Here is a 15,694-nt window from a genome sequence, read left to right on the forward strand (position 1 = left end):
ATGCCGTGTGACAGCACCAGAGCCGGTCGGGTAACAGAACAGTTTGCTGGTGCAATGCTCCATGGGGCTCTCAGGGATGGTCTCCCCAGGAGCATCCCCCAAAGCACTTTGGCATCAGGACAGACACACACACACGGACACACGTCTGCAGTCCCACCTGCATGGGCTGCAGGGCAGCGATGTCTCACACAGGGATCCTAAAATGCCTCTAAGGTCCCTGATGAGAAAAGCTGAAAAGTGGCATTTCAGCCTGGAGAAGCCCCTCATGTCCCCAGTAGCTGGCAATGGCAATAGCGGGGCACACCAGCCTCCACCTCAGCTGCACCTTACAAGGCCCTGGTGCCCAGCTCTGGCTTAGCACACTGATCTCAAACATCTCCTCACTCATGCAGGATTCATTAATCATTTACTCTTCACTGGGGCACAACCGCTGGGTAACCCCTCTGCCTGACCTGCATGCCCTGAAGGATTTATAAACTTGTGGTGTTTTGGGTCCCTGGTTTTGGAAGCGACATAGAGTAGGGGAGACGGGGACACAGCAATAGCTCCCGGCAGGCAGGACAGGGGCTGGCTTGTTCGGGGGGCATTATTCACTGCATTGCATGGAGCAAGTGTAACAGCAGAAAAAACTCCACAGCGTTTAGAAGAATTCAGTTACAAACACTGCAGGGATGGCCAGGAATGTCAGCGGTGTTTCAGGGGGTCAGTCCCGGGGCGATGTTCCTGGGGGGATGCTATGCTGAGGCGAACCCCCCCAAACACCTTGGTATTTTTAGCTGCGGTGCCTCGCTGGGCTCCTTTCTGTCCATGAGCCTCCTGCTTATTGTAACGGGCTTCCTAGAAAGCTATTTATGGACCGCAACCAAGCTGCCTTCCCCTGCATGAGCTGCAAATGCTGCTAGAGCCTGGACAGGGCCATCGCTGGAATGGACCCTTCATGGGACCCGCCGCAGGACTCGGGGCTTCCAAGGCGCCTCAATAAAGCGAAGCCAGTGGGACTTGTGGAGTGCTCAGCGTTCCTGCAGCTCGGGCCGTGCTCCGGTCTGACACAGCGTCCCAGCATGGATGTGTGCGGGGTCAAGTTCAGGTCTGAAAGTCTTGGCGGAGCTCGTGATTCCTCCCTGGAATTTGGTCTTGGGTAGGGAAGCTGTAATAAGCACTTCATTTGTCAGCTCTTCAGAGAGGGTCCCTACAGAATTGACCTAATTTTCATTTAATCCTTATACTGTTATTTTTTTCTATTAACAATTTTTTTTATATATAATCCTAACACTTCATTTGAACATATGCTCCAGTATTCAAGCCTGTGCCAAATTTTAGTCTAAAGAAATAGCTTAAAGCAGGGTTTTTAAAATCCAGGCTAAGTCAGCACATTAGAAACTGAAAACCCCCACTTTTTTTAGTTGTTTTTTTAAGTTGGTGTGGAAGTCGCTTTAAATTTCATTTAAGCTTCTGCTGTACAGACCTAAGCATTTACTTTTATGCTCAGGGAAAAAATAAACTTCCTGGAACAGGTTTTGTAAAAACAAGGAAAGGGTGAGCTTAGAGCTGAGCTAGCAGAACCAGAGCTTAAGCTGCTGACCTTTGGCCTTGGGGATGCTCTCAGAGCCGGTGCCAAATTTAACAAGGATTATCGCAGGTCCTGCTCCGGGGCCACAGTGCCCCGCTGGGATCCGTCAGGGGCGCAGGCAGCACGTCCACCACCGGCAGCACAGATCTGATGTGTGCTCAGCTGCCAGGTTTGCCTGCACAGGCAGGCGCCGGCATGGCCACAGCTCGGGAAACGGGGAGAAAAGCACAAAAACCGACCCGTGTTCAGGTCTCAGCCCCAGTACCATCACGGAGTTCCCATCGACACCCCCTGAGCACCCAGCCAGGGGATTACAGACCAGAGGGAGTAAAACACAAGTCCTCTCTGAGGTTCGGAGGGATTATCCATTTTTCAGAGTCTCTGGATCACACAGACAGAAATTCGCGTTTCCAAAAAGCTGTGGCGGAGCCAGGACTTCACTCTCCATTGTCTCCCCCATCCTTGTCATGAGCATGGGGAGGGAAGAAAAAGCCAATTCTGCTGAAATGAGGTGCTGAACACACCCTGCCTTTCTCTCTGAACCCCAAAACCACTTTAAACACTCCAAATGCAGAGCTTCCCACAGCCAACCCCACAATCAAGCTGGAGTGACAGCCACATCGCGCTACGGAACCTTTCCTGCTTCTGGCTTTTTGTCACACGAGGTTCGGGCAGGGGAAAGTGCTTGGCGGCAGCGCTGAGCCCCATCTGGTTTCAGCCCGAAGGAACCGGACCCAGCAGGACCCGGCGCTGCCAGCATTGCCACAGCCAAGCACGGCTGCTCCTCCAGCCACCCACAAAGCTCCACTGCTTCATTTGTGTCCTTGCTTTCCCTATTTTTAGCACTTCGAAGCCGAGGCAAATATCCTCCCTGCTGAAGGACTGTCTGTCTTCTGCATGGAAAAATACGCCTTTGATGTATTTTAGGGAGTTTTCAGAACAGTTAAATAAGAGCTAATCTCTTGTTGCTGATATCAGGCTTTGCCTGCTCCCTGCCAAGTTGGTCTTTTGGGTCACTGGGTGCCTGCACAGGGTGTCCCATGCCCAGGGCAGGCTAGGAGCAGGTCCATATACCTTCCTAATTGCTTGGCGTGGACACTGAGACCCATTAAGATTTACACTTTCTGAAACTTGGTGGTTGTCAAAGAGGATGGAGGAGAAGCATCGCTCAACACCGGAGGAGAAGTATCTCCCACTATCTCTTCTCCACCCAAAAAGCATGTGATACTGCAATAAGGAAACCCAACTGTTCTCATTGTGGGGATGAAATGGGTCTTTCCTGCTCCATCCGCTGCTGGTTATGGTGTTTTTTCTCCTGCTGCCCAGGTTTTCAGGGGATCAGTGTGGACACGGCGTGGGGCCGAGGTGGGCCAGTGTCTGGGTGTGTTCTGGGACCTGCGCAGCACCGTCACCGCTCACATTGGGCATCTGATCTGCATCAGTCCCTCGGCAGGACGGGACAGGACACCTGAGCAGCCTCTGCCAGCCTGTGTCACTGCAGCCTGTTTCTTCATTAGGCTACAACATGTAACATTCATTTCTCCCACATTTAATAAAAACAGGGAATCCTTTCTGAAGCTCCCATTTTTCCATTGACAGCTGTTGTTAATTAGCAGTAAATAAAGGGCACTTAATGACTTGCTCAGCAGCACCTCCCTGTCTTGCCACTTGGATACAGGCTTACGTGCTCAAATAAGAGAGAAAATTGGAATTTGCTGCAATTATTTCTAGTATGTATCCCTTGGGGACAAATTCAGCTACATGCAGCACCATGAATAATTTCATTTCCCTACTCAAAGCAAGGAGGAATAAAACATTTAATTGCCAATTAATCCTGAGGCAACAAGAAATGCCAGACGCTGGATAAAGAGCCCAGGGCACCACTCGGCTGAGGAGGGGCCGGTGTCTGGGACTCGCCCCAGCATGTCCCTGGGGCAGGGGGGCTGCGCCCCTCAGGCCCCCTGAGCCACAACCCCACCAAACACGGTCCCTGCACCAGTTGCTCCATCCCACTGGAAACCCCTGCACTGCTCCCAGAGAACCTGCACCCACGGCCAGCTCAGACCTACTGGATTTGTTCTCAGCCCAGCTGAGCGCTTCACCTGAGTTCCTTCGGTATTTAGAGCCTGAGACACTTGTGGGGAACAGTCATTTTTGCTGGAGCAAAGCACCAACACCTCACCTGCTTAGCGTGAATTTGGAGAACTCGCAGACCCACCCAGTCTCAGATCCAGGAAACAAGCACGAGGAAAATTCTTAATTTTATGACATTTGCCACAATAAACACCCTGTGGGATGCACACATTCAGTCCTGGGCAGAGCTGTTCACCCATCACCAATGGGGTCTGGCCAAAAGCCACCACGGCTCAGATCACCCCCCAGCATCCTCCGACTAAAAGCAATCACTGCTCTTGTGTTTTGAGACTGCTTGACCTGCTGGATGAAGTAGCGCTGGTTTCTCCACGCTCTCACACGGGACCTGCTGCTCAGCTCCTTTCCAAGAGGGCCATAAAACAAAGTGTAAGACTCAAACACAGAAACAAACACGCTGTGAGAGGTTTTTTCCAGCTTTCTGAGTTACAAGAAATGACCGGGTGAGAGGAGTGGCCGGTGTGGGTGTGAGAGCCCTGCTCGGGGTTGCAGAATCAGAGGGAACAGGTTTTCCTGGGCTGGGGGCTGCTCTGACACCCCCTAGCCCTGCCCCAGCTCTAGCCAAGCTGTCCTCACCCCTGTCCCCAGCCATGCTGTCAAGAGGAGAGCGATATCCCCCTCCATGTCCCCTGCCCCCTGACACCAGCAAGGAGTCACTAGCAAGGGCCAGAGCCACGGCGCTCAGCCCTGGGCAGACTTTCCTGCGCTGCAGTCACATTTATTTCAAGTTCCTCATCTCAGCACAGAGCACGATAAATGTCCCCAGCCTGGCTGGGCCATCGCATGGAGGCGTCTGGTGCCCGACGGGCCCCGATGCTCCCCAGGAGCCACCTAAGGACACGGCCACCCTTATCTGCTCCACTCACAGCTGGATGCAGCTGTAACACCACAGGCATGTTTAAAAATAACCTCACTGTAATCACCAATTCATTTACAACCTGGCGACAGACAGGATTCTGGTTCTAATTAATCCTGACCTCCTTTAATTCACAAGAGCTGATTGTCGGTGAGATGTTTGTTTATGTTTAATCTGTTCCACCTCTGTTAAAAATTCATCTGATAATGGTTCTAACACTCACATTTTTGTGTCCAGTAAGAACACGACTGCTCACAAAGACAAATACATGATTTTGCTGGTATTGGTGCACTTCATGTTACAGGAGATAGAGGCTCCTTGTGCTTCTAACATAAACACATGAATCACTCCAGCCTGCATTAATCTTGTGCAGCAAAGACCTTTTAAAACACAGGAAAGGGCTGGAGTTTACGTTCCTGCCTTTTCTGGGAGCCTCTGCCTGTTGATTTACACATCTGTGATTTCCTGCCATGTGAAAGTTTCGTTCCTCTTCATGGTTTGGCAGGAAATGTTTGTATTTCCAAGAGGCGTTTCCTGCCCTGGGCTACAGCCAGAGCATTTATGTCATTTTTAATCCAGGATTTTAACATTTATTTGTGTGCTTCCTACACTTCTAAGCGGTTACTTGGGTAGAGCCTTGGCCCTGCCGCACGGCTCCATGGCTCTCATCACCAAGCCCGGCACGGAAATTTTCCCTTGACAAAAATAGCTGCAACCACACATCATTTCTTGAACAAGCCTGACTAGTTATTTCCCAAATGTTGAACTGCCCAACAGACTTGCAAATGCAGGAGGGTCATGCAGCCACCAAAAAGGAGCGGTCTGATGGCTAAAATCATCCCAACAGCCAGTGGGCACCGTCTCTAAATCCTGATTAACCAAAACCAGTGCTCCTGCCGTCTCCAGAACCGGTGTTAGGAGGAACATGGCTGAATACGGGACAAATATAAAGAGCTGGCGGATGCGAACGGGTGTCCCTGGCTGCAGAGGGGTCTCTGCCCAGCACCCTAGGCACGGCCATCCCAGCCCTGCTCTGGTTCTCAGCCCTCTCTTTGTCCAATAAACCTCCTGAGGGTCTAATGTTTCCTTCTGGGCAGACAGAAAGCCTTTTTTTTTTTGTCCAGACACATTAAAAAGATAAGCTGGATTAATGATTAACATGCTAATATCAATGACATCTAATCCCCTTATTATACTGCTTTTCCTTTTAAGTGCTGTTAACCCTTGCAGCACAAAGGTTTATGGCTCTTAGGGAACTGCCTGGTGCCGTGAGATTGTTCCTATGAGTGAAGGTGGGAGGAGAAGCCAAGTGCGAGCCTGTGGCATGGCCAAGCACGGCAGCTGCAGCCAGGGCAGGTCAGTGACACTGGGACAGTGCACGGTGCAGGGGGACACAGGACTGACCAGCTGGAGCATCTGCTGGGACATACCCACCAATGCTGGAGAACAGGGCTTTTATCTGACCTCTTAGTGGTGAGCCAAGGCTTGTTTCAAAAGTTTTTTGTGTTGGGAGTTTGTCACTAAACAGCTTTCTGCTGCTCAGAGAGCTTAGTCTCTTGATATTTCCTTCTGGCTTCTTTTTTCTGAATTACATGTGGCTCCTGCACCAGGTCTCATCACCCCGTGCCACCCCTGGCGTGGTCCCTTTGCTGGTGATGCTGCTGCCTCCGACAAGCACATCCCAGTTCATATTTGTGCCAGTAATAAAAAACACACTTGGCCCCTTGAGAGCGGAATGCTCTGGACATTTCTAGATGGTTATAACATTCCCACTTAATTATCGATTACCCAAGCTAGCCTTACACAACTCATGTCTAAAACACCCCCTCCCTTTTCCCACAGACACATTGCTGCTTAGCTGACGGGCTTTCCTCCCTCCCCCATCACCCCCCTTGCTGCAGTTGGCTCCAGCTCCCAGTCTGGCAGCAGCACAAGCACCCTGTCCCCATTGCCCTCCCCCGGCTCCCCCCGGAACCCAGACCATCCCACGCTGGGTGCTGCTGTGCTGGCTGCATGGCCCTTCCCGGGGTCCCTTCCTGGGGTCCCCTTCCCAGGGCAGGACGGTGTCGTGCTGCCAGCCAGTTGGGAGAGCATGGGGCACCACCTGCCCTGGAAAAATTAATGGAGTGTAGGTTGTCTATCAGCACAGCCAGTTATTGCTGGCACCCTCTTCCAGGATACCTAGGCAGACCCACAAGCAAAAGGTTTGGAGAAGAAAAATAAAGAATGAGTCTAAACTTGGCTACAAAACACCTCCACAGCTCCCAGGCCCAGAAATGGGTTGTGTTCTTGCACACCCTTTACTTGTTTCATGGCATGACTTCGAGGAGACAGCACAGCACCCTCACCCAGCGCCCACCAACATAGTGCCACTGGACCTCCCGAGCACACAGCATGCTGGGTGACACTGTGCTGTGCCTCGTCACCTTGCTGTGTGACCCACAATGAGCATAAAACCTGTGCACACCCAAGTTTCTAATGGCGTGTTGCTGCCTCAGCCCTGACCAGTGCTGTGTGGGGGCAAAGTGTCTCCAGCCCCAGCAGAGGATGGTGATGGAGGACGAGGCAGCGCTCCTCCATAAAACTGATGATGGAGGAGCTGCTAACTCTCCAGCTAATATTCCTGAACTGAGAACTTGGGTGGTTTTCACAGCAATCTCCACAATTACCACCATGTCCTCAAAACACAGCATTTATCCCAAATGGCACACATATGCTATGGGGAAGCATAACCACATGGAACAGAAAACATTCAGCTTTCAGGATGCGCAGGACAGTCACTTACCCGCTTCAGAGCTCTCACAGTCCTGGGGATTGCACTTCTGCGTGCTCTCGGGCCACGGCTCATGGTCGCAGAGGCTGTTGTCCTCCTCGGCCACCCCCGTCCTGGTGTTGATGCACTTGACCTGGCGCCGCTGGATGCCCCCGCCGCAGGGAGCTGTGCACTGTGGGAGCAGCACAGACCTGTCAGCCTGGGGGGGATCCATCCCTGTGTCCTGCAGAGTCGTCCCCAGCACCGCAGAGCCGTCCCCCAACACCACGCCATGCCAGCAGCACCAGACCCCAGGACGTTTTTACTGCAGTAGTGCCCAGTCTGGTTCAAAGGGCTGGTTTCCCCTCACCCCTTGCTCACCTCTCCCCAGGAGCCCACCACCCAGGTGGTGCAGGGGTGCGTGTTGCAGGGCCGGGTGGCGTTGGGCCGGAGCGTCTCCTCACAGCGACCCAGCTCCGGGCACGTCACCAGCCGCTCCTGCTCCCCACCGCCACAGGACTCCGAGCACTGCCGAGACATGAGCCGTCAAAAGGGGAAGCCAGAGGGTAGGAGACAGGCACGCACTCCATGCATTACTGTCTTAAAAAAACATGCTGCAAACCTACCCTACAAATACAAAAGCACCTGCAAAACCTGCCTCCCAGGGGGAGTCTCTGCTTTGCAGCTATCCCTGCTCTCAGTGGGTGATTTCCTTTCTGGGGACCAGAAACGGCCAGGAGGTTCCCAGAGGACCCAGCAGACCCGCTGCAGGCATCTGCTTGAATTATGCAGGTGTATGAATCAGAGAATCAGAAACATTTTGGTTGGAAAAGCCACCCAAGATCATCGAGTCCAATCATTCCCCCATCCCTGACACTGACCCATGTCCCTGAGAACCTCATCTCCACATCTGTTCAACCCCTCCAGGGATGGTGATTCCACCACTGCCCTGGGCAGCCTGTTCCAATGCCCGACAGCCCTTTGGGGAAGAAATTGTTCCCAAGATCCAACCTCAACCTCCCCTGGTGCAACTTGAGGCCGTTTCCTCTGGTCCTGGCGCTTGTTCCTTGGGAGCAGAGCCCAACCCCCCCTGGCTCCAAGCTCCTTTCAGGCAGTTCAGAGATCAGCTCCTGTTCTCCAGCTGAACCCCCCAGGTCCCTCAGCCGCTCCCATCACACTTGTGCTCCAGCCCCTCACCAGCTCTGTTCTCTTCTCTCAACTCGCTCCAGCACCTCAAAGGCTTTCTTGGTGTGAAGGGCCCAAAACTGACCCCCAGATTCCAGGTGCAGCCTGAGCCCACTGCCTCCCTGCAGCGACCAAGGGGTCCCAGCAATGTGTCTGCAGGGCTGCAGACAGCTCAACCCCGCAGCCACCCGCTACTGAGCATTTACTCTGGGCCAGCAAATACCGAGTGCTGGTTGAACATGGTTCCAGGGAGACAGAAGCAAGATAACTGCAGATGTGAGACCCCAGCTTCCATGCCCTGGGGCTGAGTGCTGCCCCCAGACCCCCGGCAGCCCTACCTCTCTCCAGGAGGATGTGTACCAGTCCAGGCATGGTGTGCTCTGGCAGGGCAGCTGTGCCGGCGGTTTGTAGAGCACAGCCTGGCAGTGGAAGGGCCGCAGGAGCCGCTGGTCCCTGGTGTCGATGCACTGCACATCTCGAACCTTCGTCCCCCCGCCACAGCTCCGGGAGCACTGGGAAACGGCACCAGCATCACAAGGGGAAGGGCAGCAGGGGCTGGGGCAAGGGGACCCCATGGGCAAAGGGACGTGACCTCAGAGACACGCTCTGCTTTGGGCTGGGTTGACACTCAACCTCTTTTCACCTCTTTCTTCAGTTCAAGCGAGAGAAAAATCCATGCAGCTCTGAATCTGTCACTAACTTCCCTCTGAAAGCACTTGGCTTCCAGTTTTAACGGCAACAAAATCTGTCCTTCCAGCTGCTGGTCTCCCACCTCCAGAGCCCAGAATGGCCACCCAGAGCAAGGTGGGTTGGTCCCCATCACAGAACATGCTGGATTCACCCAACTCACCTGCAAACACCCCCAGCAGTGTAGACTGGCAAGAATGTATTCCGGAAACTTTCAAACCTCTCTTTATCTAGTTTTTTCAAATTCTAGGATTTTTAACCAGCCCAAGAGCAGAACAAATAAAAATATTGTTGTGGGATGAAGTAGTTTAAACTCTGTAATTCTGTGGAAAGAGTAGATCTTTACCCTTTGCCTTTGTGAGCACTGGGACAAGAGCATGTCCTGAGCAAAGGCGATGCTCTGGCCATGGGGCAGGCACCACCTGCCTCCATTTGCCTCTGCATTTTTGAGGACCCCCCATCCCCAGACTGCACGCCTGTTTACCTTACTCCAGTTCCCCACACGCCACGACGAACATGGTCTCAGGGAGCATCTCCGAGCAGGGACGGGTTTGTTGGCCACAGCGCAGCCATCGTCGCTGCCGGTGCTGCAGCGCACGGTCCTCCAGATTGCACCCATGCCACAGGTCACCGAGCACTGCAAGACACCAGTGGCCGCCTGCTCTGCTGCTCTGCTCCCAGCTGGCCCAGCGGGGCTGCACCATGATGTCCCCAATGTCCCCAGTGCCACAGATGCTGTGGGGCTGGCCCTGGCCAAGGACGGGGCCCAGCAGAAAGATCCCTGGGTACACAGCTCATCGTCCCCTCCATGGGCATTGGCGGGAGTGTGTGGACCAGGGCTGGGGGATGATGCAGAGAGAAGTGCTGTCCCAGGGACATGGCCCTGTAGAGAACTCCACATAGCAAGAGACTCCTCTCTAACTGATCCCACACCCCGTAGCCCTCACTTTTGGGGAAGAAGGAGGAAAACCCTCCTCCATGACCCACTTGGGCCGTTTCTGCTCTGGCTGGGACTGTCCATGCTCTCCCTGGTCAGTGTTTGGCTCCCAGGAGGATCCTCACGCCATGCCCCGCACCCCAGCAGCGATGGTATCACCCTGGGACACCGTCCCATCACCACCGTCCCCAGCTTGACAGGGAATGAGGCAGCAATGGGGGTCCTGGCAGCTGGGGCTGCCTTTAGCTTCATTTGTTGCTAGATCTCTATTAATTTGCATTAACACCTCCAACCATTTGCCTGCTGCCTCCTAAAGTTCTGTTCACACCCTTCTGTCAGAAGCACTGCCTCTCCCCTGCTCTTTCAGTGTTAAAAGCTCCAGTAAAGATTTCTCTCCACTTGAAAGGCAGTGTTGGATCCACCCCTCACTGTCCAGACTGGTCTGACGTATTTTGCAGCAGCCTTTCCATATTAAAAACCTTTGCAGGGCTTTCCAAACACACCTGTGTGCCTGTGTGTCACAGACATCCCCGCGGCAGAGCTCCCTCCTGCGCCCCGGCTCCACGGGCAGGGCTCCAGCCATGTTTGATGTCCCTTCACAAAGCCCACTGCATTTTGCTGATATTAAGTATTGTCCTGACTGTCACCAGGTCCTTCGTACTGCCTTATGAAAAGGCTCCCCTAGTGCTCAGTCTCTGGTGCCCCAGAACACTAAAGGCTTGTTATTTTTGTGCTTTCTGATAAAAGCCCATTACCGCAGACGGCAGCAGCCACTTGTCTGTCAGTGCAAACGCTCTGCAGAGCGCAGCCCAGCACAACCAGGCAGTAAATGAGAGCTGGTAATTGCTGACAATCCCCCATTTGCTGCATTCTGCACAGCCCCTTCAAGTGCAAGGTGTGTCAAAGCTGCAAATGACCAAAGGGTTAATTGCAGCCTTGATGCACCTTCCACTTAAAATTTGTATTTCTATCATTTCAGGGCATGTTTTACAATACTGGGCACTGCAGAGCACAAGGAGTCACTGCTGTAGCCAGTGTCCGGAGCAGTGGGATGGGACTAAGCAGCAGCTGGAGCATTTTTGGACCATGCACATTTATTTGCATGCAAAGACCCACGTCCCAGAGCGCAGACAGGAGAGGGACAGGTCACTCATCTCCGTACCGGCCATGTCACACTCTCAATGGGACTCAATACGTACCTCGCTCCAGTTCCCGACCTCCCAGCTGGGGGTGGCAGTGGTTGCCATGGTGGTTGATGGCAGAAGCAACACCTCCTCCATCTCTTCCTTTTCCCAAAGTGGCGGGGGGACAGGGGTGGCCTGGGATAACTTGTGCTCCCCATCACTGAAAGCAAATGTCTCTGGGGTTGCCCACGGCAAGTGCTCCCCTGGCACGGTGCTGCTGAGCAGGGCCCCATAGGCGGTTGGCTGTGCACGCGGCGATGCTGTCGTCAAGAGGGGTGACACCCCCACGGTCCACCACAGCGGGGGGGATTTGGAGGGTGATGCTCTGGCCAGGTGCACAGGAGGACTGTGAGCAGGGGCCGCAGGTAGGGCTGGTGCCAGGGTATCCTGCTGGGAGAGGCCGCTGGAGGTGAGCTGGGTGGCTGGCCGGGGCATGGCGGGGGACAGGAACGCTGCTGCTGGCAAGGCTGTGGTGGTCAATGAGGAGGCTGAGGCTGGGGACACGGGGGTGCGGAGCTCTGGCTGGTACCCTGTCTGCCCCGGGGGGGGTCCATCAGCACGTGTGGGATGGGGCCCCACAGTGGGGTATATGCTGTCAGCACTCCTTCCCACCGCCCAGCCCAGTCCCTGCAGGGTGGGGAGGGAAAGTCCTGCCCTCTCTGTCCCACGGGCTCGCTCTTCAGCTACCAGCACTGCCTGTGTGCCTGCTGTCCCCTCCGGCATTCCTGCCCACCCTTCCTGCTCCTCAGACTGGGGGGCAGCACTGGTGATTACAAAAACCATTTCCCTGGAGTCTTCATGGCCTCTCCCCGCAGAGCTCCACTCCTCACCCCCTCTGCTCCCCGGCTCTCCCAGGCCCTCGGCCATATCTGCGCCAGCACTGGCCTTGCCCGTGGGCAGTGGCAGGGGGCGACCGGCCAGGTGAGGAGCCCAGGGAGTGGGGCTGTGGGCTGGAGCACCCTGCCCAGGGCTCATCGTCATGACCACACGGGGCTCATCCAGGGGCGGGTGGTCATGGATGTTTGCAGAGTTATGACTTGTGGTGCTCTGGGTGGGCAGGTGGTCCTCGGAGCGGGGCACAACTGTTGCATCCTCCTCCTCACCCATGAGGTGAGGGATGGCAGGTTTGGGAGCAGCTGTCCCCACATCCTCGGGCACCATGCTCAGAATGTCACTCATGGCTAAGCCCCCAGGTTCCAGCTCTCCTTTGCCGTGCACAGAAGCATTGGCTTCATTGGTCACTGAATGATCCTTGCTTGCTGCTCCTTCCAGCTCAGTGGGGTGCAGGACAGCAGTGGGCATCTCAGGGGACCCCTCCACGTCATTGGTGCTCCGGTCTGGCTTGGGCTCCTCACCTTTGGTCTCCTTCTCCGTGAAGGGATAGTAAGACAGATCCTCATGGAAGTTGATAAAATTGTAATCATAGTAAAAATCATCAACAAAGACATTTCCCTTTTTGGCTGAGAAGTCCTCATCAGTGATGATATTGACATCATTGGACTCTGGAATACTTGGAATTAAGGGGTTAAATTTAGCAATGTGGTTGCTGGGGATGTAATGGATTTCATTAAACATCTCTCTGCTAGAGGACCCGCTGCCAGACCAGTCCACATTGGCATTGTCCAGGTTCTTCTGGCACTGCGGCAAGGAGCACGTTGTCTCCGCGCTGGGTCTTTCTGCAGGGTCACAGGCGGCCCCGGTGCTGTTGCTGCAGTAAACAGGGCGTCTCTGTGTCCCATTGCCACATGTTGCAGAGCACTGGAAAAGGAAGAGAAACATCAGGACCTGCAGCGCAGGTGATGCTGGGGGCAGTGGTGTCGCTCGCCAGTGCTCCCCTCCAAGATACCAAAGAGAATGCTTGACTGTCCCATGTGCTGGGTGCTTTGGGCACAGGGCGAAGGGGCTCCATGTCACTCTGCCATGCTCCCACCACCCACCTGCATCCCAAGAGGTGTCCTGTGCCGGTCTCACCTGTGGCATGGGGTTCCTAGTACCACTGGTGAGCACTGTTATTACTGACCCATACTAGTTCCACTGGTGAGCGGTGGTATTACTGCCCAAATCTCCCTCCAGACTGTCTCCTCCTGTGAGACCATCCCAGTGCAGGGCTGGTATTGCAGGCACTTTGCTCAGGGTGATCCCTGACCTGCACTCCAGCCAGAAACACTTTTCTTTCCCAGGAGAGGGATATTGTGAAGGGCATTGGGTAAGATGATCTAATAGGTCTTTTCTATGACCTATCACCATGAATTGCATCTCTTTTTCTAGAAAAGAATTTTTTGAAGCAGCAGATAATAACATGGGTGTTGTCCTAGTAGGGAAAGAGCCAGGGTCAATAAGCAGCTTTGTTGAGGACACCCCCCTCCTTCACCATAACTGTCTCTGAGTTTCTTCACTATAAAAGAAACCCACAAGCTGGAAAGAAGGACAGCTAATTTTTCTGCTGGAAAAGTAAATCCTAGTCTACTATCATCACATGTGAGCTGCACAAGCCACAGGCCGCTGCAGTTTGTGGTGACAGATGCATAAAGTGTTAGTCATGTACATCAAAGTGCCTCATACAGCCCAGCCAACAAGAACAAACAGTCAGCAAGGCAAACAAACCCAACGGAGGGGATTTCTGCTGAAATCCCTGCTATTTGGATGAAAAGGGACGGGCTGAGGCGGGGGGTTGCTGCACACCCACCAGCACGGGGAAAGACAGAGGTGAAGGCAGACGGACAGATCTGCTGGGCTGGGCTGGCCGGGGGATGTGCTCCCCACACAACATATAATCCTGGATTTTGAACTTTTCTTGGCTTTGCTCAGCCTTGGCCTGGTCAGGACCTGCCCCACTCCCCACACTGCTCCTGGGGGCTCTCAGGTGGGTGCCCACCCTGTGGGACGTCCACTCCCAGGCAGGGCTGTCTGAGGCATTTCCACCCGTTGCACTGTGGTGTTGAAATAAAACAGTACCCCATGTTAACATCTGCAGGAGGGCTGCAAGCAGGATGCTTCTCCCTACCGGCATAGCCAAACTGGGGAAAACAGAACTCAACTCCCCCAGCACGAGCCTTAAGCTAGAATTTCCCAGCAAACCTCTCCAGCTCCATTCGGGAGATAAATTCCAAGTATCGCAGCTCTTGCAGGGGGAAGGAGAGGTCTCAGTTATCCGGTGCACAGATAAGAAGCGAGGGCTGTTAAGAGCCCAAGGGAGGAACACCCAGAGCTTGCTGGAGGGTTCAGCATTGAGCACAGTCTAGCAGCAGCTGCGTGGTGGGATGTGCTTCAGCAGCAGCAACAAAAAATAACAGACAAAAAATAATGCTTCTGCGTGCACTGATAACTGCTTTGGAAGGTCCATAAAGCTGGAATCACATTGCTTCAGGGTTCTTCTGGAGGCACTAAGTGTTTAAGCACTTTGTTGGGCTGCCCAAACTGCAAAGAACCCCTTTGGTTCCCCCTGCCCGAGGGGCTGCGAGTGCAGAAAAACCAACAGCCCCATTAGTGTCACTGCACAGAAGGACCTTGTTTCTCCAAGTCCCTCAGATTTCCCTGCTTGATTTAAGCAGGGAGCACTCTTGATTTAAGCGAAAGAAGGACAGAAAAATTGCAGACAACTCAAAATCTCAAGCACATTTTTCCTGGGCTCACAGATCTGCTGATGTCAACACCACAGAGGACAACTGTGCTGGCTTGTGCTGGCTCCAGGCACAGCACGGACCTGCGGGCAATGTGGGATTTTTCCTTCAAATTGCTGCAGCCTCCTTTCTCAGCCCTGCAATTGTGGCTTTTGTGGGCCCCTAGAAAAATATTTCTAAATAGCTCTCATTTAGCCTTCAAATCTTCTGTTCGCATTTTTATTCCATTTGTTTCTTAGCAACAAGCTCAGTTCCCAGGCTCTCTCATTTCTCTCCTGATACTTGCCTTCCTGCTGAACACTTTTCGAAACCACGGCTTAAACGAGGAGTTATCATTTTCTGGTTAAAACCCTCAGCCTGTGGTTAAGCTGACCCACAGAAATACAAAAATAAATACAGGCTACACGGGGTGTCCACTGACTGTGGCATTTTATATATGGGGTTTTTTTTTTTTGGTCTTTCCCTCTCTTTTTTAAAAAATTGTTGAAAAATTTGTGATGCTCTGCCATTCCCTGGGGGCATCATGAGGGGTCCCTGTCACTGCCCACCCCTGCAGCAGGGATGAGGCAGCTTTGCCCCATCTGTGGGGAGCAGATGCTCCCACTGGTGCACCCAGACCCTGGCTGACACCTCACACCGTGCCCCCACAGGCAACACGTATCTTTAAGGCTGCTAAAACAACGGGGAAGGCTTGTGGTGCCGGAAAATACACCGAAGGGTTGAAAGTCTCTTGTTTCTGCCCTCCTTGCATC

At 53.6% G+C, this 15,694-nt stretch overlaps 1 protein-coding gene across 1 annotated transcript in view; it reads right to left on the reverse strand.

Moving 5' to 3' along the window:
• The window catches only part of ADAMTS7 (ADAM metallopeptidase with thrombospondin type 1 motif 7), a 43,896-nt gene that overhangs the window by 3,720 nt on the left and 24,482 nt on the right, over nt 1–15,694 (reverse strand). The window contains exons 19-23 of the mRNA XM_065847111.2: nt 11,338–13,080; nt 9,686–9,838; nt 8,853–9,026; nt 7,711–7,857; nt 7,363–7,522 (exon numbers count right to left, since the gene is read on the reverse strand). Coding sequence (XP_065703183.1) covers nt 7,363–7,522; nt 7,711–7,857; nt 8,853–9,026; nt 9,686–9,838; nt 11,338–13,080 — 2,377 coding nt within the window. The remainder of the gene's footprint in view (nt 1–7,362; nt 7,523–7,710; nt 7,858–8,852; nt 9,027–9,685; nt 9,839–11,337; nt 13,081–15,694) is intronic.

The sequence above is a fragment of the Patagioenas fasciata genome, chromosome 12, assembly GCF_037038585.1.
Source record: "Patagioenas fasciata isolate bPatFas1 chromosome 12, bPatFas1.hap1, whole genome shotgun sequence".
NCBI lineage: Eukaryota > Metazoa > Chordata > Aves > Columbiformes > Columbidae > Patagioenas > Patagioenas fasciata.